The sequence below is a fragment of the Lontra canadensis genome, unplaced genomic scaffold (genome assembly GCF_010015895.1).
Source record: "Lontra canadensis isolate GAN:19392208 unplaced genomic scaffold, GSC_riverotter_1.0 scaffold18, whole genome shotgun sequence".
In the NCBI taxonomy this organism is placed as follows: Eukaryota; Metazoa; Chordata; class Mammalia; order Carnivora; family Mustelidae; genus Lontra; species Lontra canadensis.
In genome coordinates this window covers 5,343,906-5,359,488 of record NW_022631012.1, presented here as the reverse complement: position 1 = coordinate 5,359,488, position 15,583 = coordinate 5,343,906, and the positions used below count along the sequence as shown (strand labels likewise).

The 15,583-nt window shown below is 36.0% G+C and overlaps 1 protein-coding gene across 4 annotated transcripts in view; it reads right to left on the bottom strand.

The window, feature by feature from the left end:
• Positions 1 to 15,583, bottom strand: part of KANSL1L (KAT8 regulatory NSL complex subunit 1 like) — a 139,055-nt gene that overhangs the window by 1,011 nt on the left and 122,461 nt on the right. For 3 of the 4 annotated variants that reach the window (XM_032859902.1, XM_032859903.1, XM_032859901.1), the window contains exons 9-14: positions 8,883 to 9,011; positions 6,200 to 6,318; positions 5,291 to 5,415; positions 3,513 to 3,564; positions 2,150 to 2,262; positions 399 to 567 (exon numbers count right to left, since the gene is read on the bottom strand). In XM_032859902.1, coding sequence (XP_032715793.1) covers positions 399 to 567; positions 2,150 to 2,262; positions 3,513 to 3,564; positions 5,291 to 5,415; positions 6,200 to 6,318; positions 8,883 to 9,011 — 707 coding nt within the window. The remainder of the gene's footprint in view (positions 1 to 398; positions 568 to 2,149; positions 2,263 to 3,512; positions 3,565 to 5,290; positions 5,416 to 6,199; positions 6,319 to 8,882; positions 9,012 to 15,583) is intronic. The other variant, XM_032859904.1, reaches the window with a different exon arrangement.

Here is a 15,583-nt window from a genome sequence, read left to right as displayed (position 1 = left end):
GAACGGTGCAAAAACGTATAGATGCTGTGTTAGAAAAACACTCCCTGTGAGGTAAGAACTGGATCTATGGGGAGACAGGTAAAAATCTCTTAGAAAAAGAAGAGAAATAGCAGCTAGCATTTACTGTGTCACAGCCAAGGTGCTGTTCTAATAGGTTGGTTTTGTAGTGAAACTTGGATAGAATTCTCGCTTCAGAGAAGTGAGTATGTGAAACTAGATACTGACACTATAAAGAAAAGATGAAGTATGTATTAGTGACAGAACTAGAACACTTGAATACATATCCTCTGATTTGTCACATAATATTTTGCAACAAGCACTTTCTACACACACAGCCTTTTAAAAAGTTAAAAAGGCATTTAAAAGGAGGTTTAACTAGTTGTATATATTCCACTTACCTTGATTTCTTGACTTTCATTTAATGAAGGTGAGCCCTGTGCACCAAGATCCTGGCTCTCTGAAGAGAGCTCAGCAGGACTTCCAGCAGCACAGTGCTGGCCACCACTGAAGTCACTAGGGTACTCTTTCAAAAGCAAGTCCTGTCCTTCCACATTTTTACTGTAGGCTCTAGCAAGAAAATCAAGAAAACATTTGTTACTTCTTCAGGTCTTAACATTTTATGAACAACCCCAAGGTGTCACTAAATCAATTGAATTTCGTAGCTTTTCTTTAAACAGTCCTGTTCAGAAGATTTTTAAAAATTCATCTGATCTTCCTGATGTTACCTCAAAGACTTAAACAGTATCTTAGAAATAATACTTTATGAATTTGCCAAATTGTAGTAGTGGGTTTGAGTTTGGGGCTTGTTGTTATTATTTTGTTTTTAAATGAGAAAGGACAGTTACTTGACTTCTACAATCTTGCTGAGTTCCCAGAGTATTCTCTGTTACAATGTCATCCATGTAGGACTTGATTCACATTTTCCTCTTTACTTCCAGAAAGTTGTATCTCTGGAATGTGGAGAAAGATGAGAACTGAGTTGTGTGTGTGTGTGTGTGTGTGTGTTAAGACAGCTCTTGGAATAAGGATCTACAACAAATCTGGTATTTTGAGACCTAAACAGAGAAATGTGTTTTAAAAACACAGCTGAGGGGTGCCTGGCTCAATCGGTATAGCTTGTGACTCTTGATCTCCGGGTTGTGAGTTCTAGCCCCGAGTTGGGTGTGGGGAGATTACTTAAAAATAAAATCTTTAAAAAAAAAAAAAGGCAAAGAAAAATACAGCCGACCCTTGAATAACACAGGGGTTAGCACCAAACCTGCTATGCAGTCAAAAATTGCATGTAACTTTTGATTCTCCCGAAACGTAACTACTAATAGCCTACTACTGTTCTCCAGGAAGCCTTACCGGTAATGTAAACAATCGATTCACACATTTTGTATGTTATATTTATTATATACTATATTCTTACAATAAAGTAAGCTAGAAAAAAGGAAATGTTACACATTTATAGGACTGTACTATGAAAAGTCCGTGTATAAGTGGACCCATATAGTTCATATAGTTCAAACCTGTGTTCAGGGGTCACCTGTACTAAGTAAATGAGTCCCACACCAAATTTAGTGGACTACCAGACTTGACCATGATCTTGCTCTGTGAGTTTTGGCTATATTAAAACACTATCAAATGTAAATATAAAATACCATGGACTTTCTCAAATACATAATTACTAATTATGTTTTTAGGATTTCCTTTCCCCCAAAGTCGTATTTTCAAAGTATTTTAGATCATCTGCTTTTTAGACTAGATAGGTTTCTTGAGAAAATTTTTTTAAGAACGTGTTTTTTAAGAGGTTACGTGAAAATAGATCACCCAGATTCTAATCCCTAGTGTTAGGTCTGCTGTTAAGAGTGTACTGAAATGACCTACTTTATCTAGGGAGAATTTTCACATTATTTGCGGAGTTAAATCTATTCCTCAGGCAAAATAAGCATGAGGAAACAGTGGAGGAAAATACAGAAATGCATTTCATCACTATAATTAGACAAATATATTCTGAATGTACTCAGTAAATGCCGTGTTTTGCTTCTAGTAGAAAAATAACGGATGTTATTTTTCATTTTTAGTGGTCTCTCTCATTAGTCATGCAGAATTTTTGTTGATTCTACATGGATTTCATGGTTTGGGGTTATAAATTGATAACACCTGCCTGCTGTTTCTTCTGTGCCACTTGCTTTGTTCCCATAGTGACCATCTGGCTTGCTCTCTCTCTTCATATTTTTTGTGTCTTAGGGAGAAGACTTCATCAGAAAGATCTTCTACCTGGAATTAGAAATAAAGGTTTTCTTTTATCAGAAACATTTTGAAATATGAGAACAGGTGTCAATTCCTCATCAAGAGAACAAAATAGGAAGAAAATTATAAAGTAAATCTAAATTCAGAGAACAACTGTTATGAGATGAGCTTCCAATTCCAAAATTAAAGGGAGTTAACGTTTTGTTTTTTCTTTTAGAACTTTTTCCCTAATCTGTTAATGTTTGTAGACTTATCTAGATTACAGATAGTTTCACAGTGCTTTGCATTAAAAAATTCTTAATGCTTAATTCATTCAAAGGTTTATATTGATTGCTCTTTATGGAATATACTGTTCTAGGAATGTTAATATCAAAGAAAAGTAAAACTGAGGAAAGAAAATTCATTTAACTAAAGACTTATCTGGAATTCTAAGACTTTGGTGGTAGTAGTTTAAGAATCTGGGTTTCGTGGCTAGGCTCATTCTAAACTAGGGAAGAGCACGTTAAAGGAGGGGGGGCATTACAAAGTTATTATTGGAGGTTGAAAAACACAGTGGGCCTAGAAAGATTATGACAGAAAATGCCTTATATTATACTGCTACTGCAGAATATCACCTTCAAATTAGTCTGGTTATTTGGTATTTTTCCATGAAATTGTTCTTGTCTTAATGTAAGTTTTACCCATACAGGCTCTCCGTCCCTTTCCTGCAGTTCTTGAACTCTGAAACAGTAAGTGTTCCTAATTCATTCAGTGGCATAGCCTGATCTGGCCAAATTCTAGAACTATTTTCTGAGAAACAATCTATTCTAGACTCCCTCTATGTCTTATGTGATATATCTATCACGTTCACATTACTTTCTCAAGTCCAGAGGTTTCCAAAATCAAAAGCCGTTTGCTCCCAATGTTCTGAATGTGGTATTGTAGACTTAAATATTAAGACTAAATCTGTTCATGCAGGAAAATATGACTAATACTGGGAATGAATATAGATATTTATGTAAATTCAGTATTTCACCAATTTATGTAAGCAAATGATTTGTGTTTTTACTACATTTCTTCATAAATTGTCTTTGCAAATTTGCACAAAAATGTTTTCCTTATGAAACTAATATCCTTAATGAAGAATTTTGTTTTCATAAGTGAAAAAATATCAGTATATGTTAAAATCAGTATATGTTAAGGAGCTTATATATTTCACTTTAGTTCCTCAAATACCAAATTTAAGCAGGCTTCATAATATATAAAGTGCAATTATCCATAAGTGAAAGGCAGCTTACCTCTTCACCTACATGGTATTCATCCAAAGGCTGAAGAACAGCCATCCTCCAGCTGTTGAAGATACAAACCAATTTCAGCTTTTGTTAGCTAAGTGTAGCAATTATATTCTCTAAGCACAGCCAATGCAGTAATGTTTTCTTTTCTCGGGGCTTCCATTAATTCAAATGGTTGTATTTTCATACTTTTTCTTTTTAAAGAGAACAATTTGTGTTATGAAAAAAAAGATGAGAAGGTGAGACTTTTGGCCTTAGAGTAAACGGTCTCTTCTGCATAGCTGCATTCTATACCTAAGAATGTACCAATTTTGAATTAAGTCAGTAGATGGTGATACAATGGCTTGGCAGGGAGGCAGGAGGATAGTTGGGGGGTTTGGAGTATGGGTGTGGGAGGATGGGGAGAAAAGAGCTCTGAATTGAGCCTTTGCCAATTTGTGTGAAGACACCCATCATGGTCTCTCAGGTTGAACTACTGAACCACAGAATTCCTTTGTATTTAACCAACCAACCCAACCAGCCAGCTCCAGCCTTCCAAAGTAAATTGAAAAACATCATTGCTGCAGAACATGATAACCACAAATGTTACTTCTTTTATGTAGAAGATCTCAACAGATTCTCTGTAGGATTTCTCATATACCTTCTACAGTATTAAGACCTTTTTAAAATTTTTTTTAAAGATTTTATTTATTTATTTGAGAGAAAGAGAGCATGAGAAGGGGCAGGGTCAAAGGGAGAAGCAGACTTCCTGCCCAGCAGGGAGTCCAATGCAGGACTTGATCCCAGGACTCCAGGATCATAACCTGAGCTGAAAGCAGTCCCTTAACCAACCGAGCCACCCAGGCACCTCTTAAGAGCTCTTAATACCTCAAAGTAATTAGGGATAAGAAAATTTGAAAATCAGCAAGAATAGAGATGGTAGGAATTACTGTAGTTGTCAGTGAGCTTTGATCTCTGTTTTCAACCTCTTCTACTTCCTGCTGCCAGATTCACGTTCTTAAAAAACTGCTTTCGTCGTTGCTTAAAAAAAAAAAAAAACTGACTAAACTTCAGTGCCAGTAGGAAGCAGATCTGTGTATGGCATTCTGGGATCTCTATAATCTGGTTCTAATTTCTTTTCTAGCCATAACTTTATCACGCTACACAAAATCTCTCTCCTGTTTAGCCTTGCACACTTGTCTGTGTACCTTTTTGCGGTTTCCCTGTGTGAATAAACTATTCTTCATGACGTCTTCCCAGATCTTCCTACTAATCTGTTGCTGACTTGGCAACAATACCTCAAAATCTTTATTTTTGTTGTTTTAACAAGTCTTACTGTCTTATAATGCGAATATTCCTTGCAAAGGTAGTTGCTTTCTTTGAACTCTTTTGCAATCTTGTGCAAAACTCCATTTTAAAGAGCAAGGATTATTTGTTGTTATACTTATTTACATCCCTAAAGCACCTTTTTGTGCCATATTTTATATATATATATATATATATATATATATATATAATGTACTAACTAAATATTACTATATAAAAGACTTAAGAGTGCAGAGTCAGTTAGTCTTAGGAATTACTAGTTCTTCATAAAAATTGACAAAGTGATAATATATGGCACTTTTTTTCAGCATGAGTAATACAAAGGTTTGTTGCACCATTTTCCCTCCATGGTTTTACAAGTGGAAGAAGGGAGAGAGGAGCATCTTCCTTTAATTAATTAAAATTTTAACGTCAGTCTGAAAATTTAAGTTTATTCAAGAAAAGGAAGAAAGAAAATAGAAAGATGTAAGTATACATACCTTGGAGTAAGTATTTCCTTGTATTGGAGTTTCTCTAGCTTAGCTGGGGCAACTAATGACATGGGAATCACAATATTATCTATGTCGTAAGAGCTCTCACTTCTCAATCTCCGTCGTGCAGTATTCTGCAAAGTAGGGTCACAGTAGTTTTATAAGATGGCCTCTTCTCATGAGGTATACTATACATGTTTTATAAATATGATAGGCCTGAGTATAAAAGGTTAACAAAAACAAGAACAGTGCCTATCTTGTATAAAACAACACAGTTCCTGCTGGCAGGTATGCAGTGTACATTTGTGTCTGCATACATATAATACATATAAACTTATTTTTAAGACAATAAAAAATATGAATACCTTAAGTTTCAAAACTCTTATCAAAGAAGGTTACCATAAAGTCTCCTAAATGTCAAGAAAATGACCGTTTAACAAACACACTTCCTTATTAGGAAAGACCATGAAAATATTTGGTGTGTTAACTTAGTAAAGATCATTTTTATAATTTTCATTTATGTGTTCCTGGTCCTTGAGCTTTACAGTTTTTTCTAAATCCTTTTGCCTTTTAACCTCTGTTCTCTGACCAGATGATAAAAGCATAAGAACAATATGAGTGCTGGATTCTCATGAAGTTTCATGGTAAGGAGTAGGAACAGTTAGCGATAGTTTTTCACACAAGAAAATAAAATGCCATAATCAATTAGCTCACTAGTAATTAGCTAGTGAGTAATTAGCTCACTAGTTTAAAACAAAAGTTCAATCAAATTTATCGTTACCTAATAAGATATTCCTAAATAAGCCAATATGTTGCTAGCAAAGTAAGGCTGTTTATAGATTAACAAAATATTCTAGTTTATCAGTCAGTTTTAAGTCTACAAAGCAGTTTTAGAGTTCAGTATGCAAAAAAACCTACTTGTGATGATGAATTCTGGGTTCTTGATATAACATTGACATTAGTAACAGCAGTAAAATTGCTATGGGATCCTGGTTCTGTGCGTTGAAAAGCAAATTCTTCAAATCTGGTTCTTTCTCCTGACATGGAAAGAACCATGGAGAATGTCATACATTAACAGGACTGATAGGTATTAAAATTACTTTCCTACTTAGGTAACATAATTCCTTATGTTTGATTTTCTTTTTTAAAATTTATGTATCAAAAATTTAAGGAAATGAAAAAAAAAATCTTACCCACAGTTCTGTCACAATTATTTCCACTTTCAGGGGACCTGGCAAGTTTTTATTCAGTACATCTCATTTATTTAAATATAATCCCTTCTCTTTACTCTGTTCATGTTTTCTGTAATGCCTATTATTTGGAAGTTAACCTCCAGAGACTTACCCCTTAATTTTCTCTACTTTCTCATTTTCTTATATCTTTGACTTTTTATTCTGATTTCTGGGAGATACCCTTAACTTGATCTTCAGACCATTCTACTTGAGACTTTTTCTACTGAAAGTTCTTGGTCTGTCACTCATTTATACTGTCCTTATTTTATGGATGGAATTTCTCTTTTTATCTCAAGATATTGATTAGAACTTTGTTGCTATTCTTGGTATTTTCTGTTTCTTCCATATTTCCTTTTTCCATTTGTTTTGATTCCCTATTTGTCAATATGTATTTATTTATTCACTTTACCACCCTTATTTTACTTCTGAACTTAAAAAGCATTTTCCTAAAATCTAATACCCAGTCCATATTTACATTTTTCTAGTTGCTAAAAAATGTCCTTTATGGTTGGTTAGTAGATTCTTCAAATCACGATCCATATACTGAAATTGGTTATTGTCTTTTAGGTTTCTTGTGGTCTGGAAGAGTTTGTTTTGCATGACATTTGTTAAGGTGTTCTGCATATTAGGGAGTTATCTAGTTAGCTCTTTGTAGTATAGCATCTTACTAGTTCTCTTCCTGTATTTCCATCAAACTTGAAGTTAGATCAATTCAAGTGAAACATTTTATATCTTAGGTAATGTGAATTCATAGTGGGTTTTATTAAGAGAGACAAGTTCTTCTGTGTGTTGATACATATACAGCCCTCAATTTACAATGGTTCAGCTTAGGATTTTTCAACTTTATGATGGTCCAAAAGTGACAGGGCCTTTAGTGGAAATCATACCTTGAATTTTGACCTTTTTCTGGGCTAGCATTATGCAACAGGATACCCATGCTGGGCAGCGGCAACAAGCCACAGCTTCCAGTCAGCCATGTGATCATGAAGATAAATAATCAATACACTTGCAACCATTCTCTACCCATACAACAATTCATACTGTTTCAGTACAGTAGTCAATAAATTACATGGGATATTCAACACATTACTGTTACTTTTTATTTTATTTATATGACAGAAATAGCACAAGTAGGCAGAGTGACAGGGAGAGGGTGAGGGAGAAGCAGACTCTCCACCAAGCAGGGAGCCCCAGTGCGGGGCTCAATCCTAATGAGGACCTGAGCCAAAGACAGCTGCTTAGCCAACTGAAACACCCAGGTGCCTTTCAGTGCTTTATTTTAAAATAAGCCTTGTGTTAGGTTATTTTGCCCAACTTAGGTTAATGTAAGTGTTCTCAGCCCATTTGAGGCTAAGCTATGGGTGGTAGGTTAGTGTTATTAAATACTTTTTTGACTCAAGGTATTTTCAAGTTATCATGGGCTTATTGGAATGTCACCATGTCGTAAGTCAAGATAGGAAGATCTGTATGTGTATGTAAGTTCTTCAAAAGCTAAGGTGTCTTGGTTGTCTCTAAGATTATGGTACTAAAAAGCACAACGCAATCTCTGCTTGTGGCTAGGAGTTTTATTTTGCGCCGTATTAGTTCATCTGGTAGTGATTATCAGGTAGTGACCTGGGCTGATATGGTGGCAGTTCTAGACTAATATCTAGAGATATGAGTGATAAATATGTTAAATCCATTAAGTATAATTACAATCCAGTACATCTTGAATGCAGTTTCTGAATTACTGGGTATACTGACATACTACATCTGGGGAACACTTGACTAATGCATATAGTGTTCTGTCTACTGGAACCATGAACAGGAACAAAGTGTAAATATGTTGCCATTTAAAATGTATATTTTCTGGTAAGTTTTACTTTTTAATCCTTATTTGCAATAACTCTGGAAACTGATAGTCCTAAATCCCTACAACAAACCCCACTTTGTATTACTAGAAGAGTTCTAGTTTCAAAAATATCTGTTGGTCATCTTGGAACTGTAGGTTCCTAAGGAAGCTTCAGTGAACTGACAGTGAACGTGACAGCCATGTACGTACCAGATACGGTTGTAAGGCAACTCTACTGACCTATTTTGAGTCCGGAACACGACGCTGGCTTACGTTCTGTTTAGGAGGACCGTCATGAGACGATAACCCCAGTTAGGGAATATAGGAAGGAAATCCCTGTCATTAAGTGGATGGATGCCCAGTCCACAAACAGTTCTGAACTGACTACATGAATATGCTGTTGAACATTCATAGGACCACGGGTATTTTGTATAATAGGGACTATTCTGGATTATAAATTTCCATGGAGCAGAGGTTCTTTGAAGATAGTTTTATTTGCAGTTTTTAGTACTAGTGCTTATGTCTTCATTTAACCCACCTAATGCTGTTTCACTCAAGTGCCTTTTCTTTCTTCCCTGGAACAGCTGTGCGGAAGATTCTGACCTTGGTTGAGGCTTGCAAATAGGGGAATATCCATTTCTCCATTGATTCAGAGAAGCATTCTGGACTAAAACAAGTAGAAAGGAAATGTGAACTTTTCCTTAACCCATTATGAACATGTTACTGTTTTTACTTAAAACATCGCGGAACATTAACTCACCAGTTCAAAATAAATGTAACGAGAGAGAGACTTACATATCAAAATGGAATGCTCCTAAACTGAAAATACCCATAATAAGGTTCCTTAAAAACATCTTCAAGAAGTGCCCAATTTCCTATAGTTGCTCCATTACTTGAAGTTGACCTTTTCCAAAGTCTTCTCAATTACAAAATCTTGGGTTGGTTCCAGTCTGTAAATCTTGGCTGAATATAATGTGAACCCCTAAATTAGCTCCCCACCCCCTTAAATCTGAAAGTAATTCAGGATAAAGATTCTACAGAATCACAATAAATAGGGACCTCTTGAGCAAGAACCAGATTTCATCAAACTGACAGTACCCAGCACCATTCTTTCACTTTTTAAAAGCACTGGTATTCTCAAACTTTTATGTCACTTAATATCTCTGTGCCTCAGTTGCCTTATCTGTAAAATAGGAGTAAGAACAGCTGTCATGGGCTTAATGAGGATTAAATGAGTTAATCCCTATAATAGTCATTAGAAGGAGATCTGACATGGTAAGTATTCAATAAATGTAGTTTTATCATTATTATTGCCTATCTGAACCCCCTATTTCCAGTACTGGCTTAATAACCAACTTGGCTTCATTTTTGAAGTGTTAGAGATGAAAAAGAAATGCAGGCTGAAGTGCCAAATCTCACCAACGCTGGGGGAGGGGGAGGATGGCTACTAACAATAACGGATTCTGATTTCAAGATGACAAAGCACTCTAAAAATAACAGACAAAAGATTTATACATAGACATGTCTAGATCTGCATATACACATCCCCATTAGCAAGCAACAAAAGGGAACTTGTAAGTAAAGCAGAATTTGTGTGGAATCTCTGAAAGACATCATGCGGAATTTGAAGAGCAACCAGTGCAAAAAAGCACGTGGGAAAGTGCTGCCACAAAAATAGGATCATCAGAGGTGCTCTAGACCTGGAGGAAAGGGAAATGGTGCAGGACAATTTACCTAGATGGATAGTTATCTGATAGGGTAACTACACATGCCAACTCCTCAGCCACACTCCTTGAGATTATTTGCCTTAATAGGTAACAGTCTGAGAGTCTTGGGCAGAGAAATGGATGGGGGGAGAGAGAAAGCAATGCCCAGTGCCTCACTTTGAAGTATGTCCTGTCTGTCCCTAACTGCTTCTGAAAATACTACCGAGTGCAAATTTCTGTGCCATCCATGAAAAGGATCTCATAAATAACATTGGCAGAAAGTATTAATGGTGAATATCAACTTTAAAGGTGAGAACACAGAACTCCAGTAGTCTGCAGAGCACCATAAAAAATGAAGTACAACCACCCAGAAACAGTGAATGGATTCACAGAATACAAACAAGTCTTTTAAAAACAACATTGCCAAAAGAAATAGGCAAAAGGTTCCTTAAGAGAGACCTCAGAGATGGAAAATATAATTGCTCAAATTTAAAAACAACCATCACTACCAGGTCTGAGTAATAGAATGGACACGGCTGAACAGGACAGTCAGTGGGTTGGTGGGGGAATTGTACAAGTGAAAGGAAAAGAGTGGTAGAAAATATGGGGGGAGAAAAGGACAAAATGGGGCAACATAACAGAATGAGAGGCAAAGTTGAAGAAATGATAGACAAAAATTTTTCCATTAAGATTTTAAGAACTCATTTGAGTGTCAAGTGGGGAAAGAAAAAATCCTAATCATACATCACTTCACAACAAGGATACCCTAAAAGTTACCAGAAAAGGGATTAAAAAGATTACTGCAAAGTCATGAGGATCAAATTGACAAGGCCAAAGTAAACGATGGAAAACAGAATAGTGACTTTAAGGAGCTCAGGGAAGGAGGGGTGCCTGGGTGGCTTCAGTTGGTTGAGTACCCAACTCAGTTTTGGCTCCATTCCTGATATCAGATTGTGAGATCAGTGCAGAGTCTGCTTGGGACTTCCCTTTCTCTTTGCCTCTCTTTCAAATCTTTAAAAAAAAAAAAAAAATTAAAGAGCTCAGGGAAAATGGCAGGATTCTAAAATGGCCCCCAAGATTTCTTACCACCCAAAAGAATGCAGAGAAAGATGTTAAATATAAAACAAAATGAATTGGGGGGCACCTGGGTGGCTCAGTGGGTTAAGCCTCTGCCTTCAGCTTGGGTCATGATCCCAGGGTCCTGGGATCGAGCCCCATGTCGGGCTCCCTGCTCCATGAGGAGCCTGCTTCTCCCTCTCCCTCTGCCTCTTGCTCTGCCTACTTGTGGTCTCTGTCAAATAAATAAATAAAATCTTAAAAAAAATAATAAAATAAATGAATTGGCAGGCATAATTTCAAACTCCTTTCTAGAAGGGTGTAACTAGAATTGTGAGAGGTTTTAAAATAATTAATATGCCTGATACATGCAGGTGTCCCAGTAATGCTCTCTCTTGTTTTAATGGAAACATTTCTGGAGTATTTTAAAACAAATACCAGTCAATTCGCCCTTCTAAAAGCAATTCACCATCTTCCTTATTTCTAGAACCAAATTAACCTTTTTGAAGAAACTTCAGCCTTTCCTAAGGTGGCACTTTTTACTGAATTTACTTGAGTCTTCTTTATACGACTTTTTCCTTAGTATCATAAGGTTGCGGTGGACTCTTGAAACAGTAGGAAATATAGGACAATTCAAAATCAGACTGCACATTCTCTTCACCTACTTACAACCCTCTTAGCCTTTCAGTTCTTGCTCTCCAAAATCTCCTGCATTCTATCCTAAAACACACCTTGACCTAGTATCTCTATTTCCTGCCTTCCCTTTCTTCCCTTTGATTTATTCATTCAGTAACTATAGAGAGCTGATTACATGCCAGGCACTGTGTTCTACCCTTGGGACACTGGTGAGCAAAAACAGTCATGATCCTTGCTACTAATGAAGTTTATAAGCATCTCAAAAACTGTAATCAATGCATAACAGAAAAGAGAAGTACTATTCAGAGAAGTTAATGGGAGTACGTAACAATAAGAGAGCGCTAGGAAAAGTACCCAGGCAAAGCGACAAGATTTCAAATATGAACAGAAATCACTGATGGCAAGGGGAAGGAAAAGAGAATGGTACGTACAAAGGCCCAAAACAACAAATAAATTTGGCAGTGGAACAGCAAGTAGTATAGAGTAAGGCAGGATAATGAGAAAGAACCATGAACAGGTAGGGGTTGTCCTAGGTAGGGCTTTAGGGGTCTCCTATAATATTCCCTCTGTCACACATTTTAAGGAATGGAGGTAGGTAACAGTGATATAAGTAGACTTACATTTTCCAAAGATCACTAGCTACAGGGATTGGAGGGAAAAAACTGATCAGGCTGTTTCAGCAGTATAGATGAGGGATCATCAGATTGGACTGTGAAAGTGGTAGAAATGAAGCAGGCCGTGTTTGAGACAGATGAGTAAGATTATATTGACAGTGGGTTTAGATATGAGGAAGTGTAGGGGGAGAAGCTAGAGCCCTAGGTTCTGGCTTGCTTGTGTGGGTTGTGGTGCCACTGTTCCTCTCTCTGGCCACTCTAAAATATAAACTTCATTTTGACATAATTTCAGACAAAGAGAAAGCTTGCAATAGTAAAAAGTAGTCCATATACCCTTCATTCAGATTCCACAAATGTTAAGTTTATATTTGCTTTATCTTTCTGAACTCCAATGAGATTAAGTTGCTGACACAATGTCCTTCTAAATTTGTCGACGTGTATTTTTCAAAAACAAGGGCATTTTCTTATATGGCCACACAACTGTCAATCAAATTAATACTATTAACTATGGACTCATTTAAATTTCACCAATTATTCCTATAATGTTCTTTATAGAAAATTCTGTTCATTCTGCATTTAGTTGTCGTGTGTCTAAAGTTTTCTTGTATCTGCAACAGTTCCACTGTCTTGTCTTTCATGGCTGCATATTTTGATGAGTACAGGCCCTTAACTGGCTTTGCCTGGTATTTCCTCAGGATTGGCAACTAATAGTTTACTCTGCAACCCACTACAATTTGTCTTTTCCCTACTTGTTATCTGAAGTCAGCTGTGCATTCTTGAAATGCTTCTGGATAACAGAGGATAAATAAAAGCTATGTGACAAGGCACACAGACATCCATCTACTTACCTTCATACAATTGACCCTATAGTACCAGGCATTTTGTATACACTTGAACACATCACACTGTTTTTTGTCTCCATGACGAATCACATCTGTTTCCATTTTAAAACCAGTATGGGCCAACAGCATTTGAACAACTTAGGACTTGTTAGAAATGCAGAATCAGACCCCATTCCAGGCTTACTGAAGCAGAAACTGCATTCTAACAACATCCCTCAAGTAATTTGTTTGCACATAAAGTTTGAGAATGAATGATCTGGAACACTTTGCTCTTCTTCCTCTAAATTCCAAGTAAGGACTTAAAGCCGCACTTGGCATCACCATCTTTCTGAGTTCCACTTGCCCTCTCCCCATCACCCTTACCCGCTTCCTTCCCCTTGTCTTCCCCTAGGCAGTGAGTTACACTCTCCCTCTTCTTTTTAGAATATTTTTATCGTATCTGTGCCCACATCATTTTAATAGTTACTTGTGTGTCTGCTTCCTCTTAATACATTATAATTTCTTTGAGTCTCTGTGATTCATCAGTCTGCCTGGCACAGAGTAAGTGGTCGATAAATGTTGAGCTCTAGAGTTTTATTTAATTCTACAGAAATCACTAATGACAAATAATAATGACCAGTATTTCAGACATGCCTTACATAGAATGAAATCTAATTAATGCTTAATTATTTGAGTTGGGAGTGGTAGGGAAAGAAAATAAGGGAGGAGAGATTGGGATACATAGAATATACTTCACTGATTCACCTAATAATATTGCACCATTCGTCTCAAATGTCTTCTGTTCTAGCTCTTAATTCCCCATTACTAGCATGTCATTACATCACTGATATGTTACTATTACTTCTGTGCCTAACACATTTACACTGCCCTTTTTTTTAATTTTCGAAAATAACATTAGAAATAATAAAACCACCTAATCTCACTTATCTAACAGCATATAATTTCATTTTTGTATATTTCTTTCAGTCATACAAATGCATAATTCATATTCACATTTCAAATGTAATTTCATTTAAATATGTGTACAATTGTATTTCTCAAATTTGATTAATTCACCCATTGTTATTTTTTCAGATGGTTACCTCACATTCTTCTGGTTAGAGATAATATCATTTAACTATCCTCTAGCTATTAGAGCTAGTTGTTATCATCATGGTATTTCTATTATGGTCATTCTTAAAATAATCACCTTCATGCACACATTTTTTTCTTTTTCTAAAATTAACCTCCGTATAAATTGCAAGTAGTAGAATTGTATCATGAAAAAGTATCTGAACGTAAACCTATATTTTCCTATATTTCTTTAGTCTTTTTTTCCCTAAGCATAGACAACTGTTCCTTGACCTTAGCGCTTTCATTTTTTAAAAACTTTTTACTGTGAAAAAATTTCAACAAACACAAATGAAGAAGAGAAGAATGAACTCCCCTGTACCTATCATTCATCATCAGTGATGACAAACTGGTGACCATCCCCAACTTTTTTTTGCTAGCCTATTTTAAAGCAAATCCCAACTACAGATATGTGAGTTTAAATTTCTAACAAACATAAAGAGTGTGTGTGTGTTATGTAACCACACGTATTATTACATCTAACAAAATTAATATCCAACAGCCATGCGTGTTCAAATTTCATTATCTCAAAAATTGTGTGTATGTGTACAGTTGAGTAGTTCAAATCAGGATCTCCAAAAGACCCACACATTCCATTTGGTTGATTGAAGAATGGACATTTCTACATGGTTATAATTGTACCATACATAGAAGTAAAACACTTTTGTCTTCTTCTGTTACTTGACATTCTTTGATGTTTCTATGAACTTTTATGTTTACATGAACTTTTAAGATATTTTTAAAAGGTACACATTCCACTGTGTTGGTTAACCATATCTCAGTTATACTCTTTACCTTATTTCCAATTGTTCATTAACACAAATAATAGTAAAATGAATAGATTTGTACATAAAGGTGGTTTTGTATTTAGCATTAGGCTAGGTTACCAGAAATGAATTTACTGGGTCAAAATTCAGGGCTAACAGTTTAGTAAACATTTGCACAAATAAATTATTTTTCCTCAGTGAGCTTATTTTAAAAATACATAATTTAAAGGCATTGTAATTAATTTCACAGTACTTCCCAAAAGGTTTGTATTCTTAAAAGATTTTTATTTATTTATTTATTTATTTATTTGTCAGAGAGCTAGAGCACAGGCAGGCAGAGCCGGAGGGAGAAGCAGACTCCCTGCGGAGCAAGGAGCCCAATGTGGGACTCGATCCCAGGATGCTGGGATTGTGACCTGAGCCGAAGGCAGCCGCTTAACCGACTGAGCCACCCAGGCGTCCCCCAAAAGGTTTGTATTCTTAATGCTACCTTAAATATTTGAGGGTC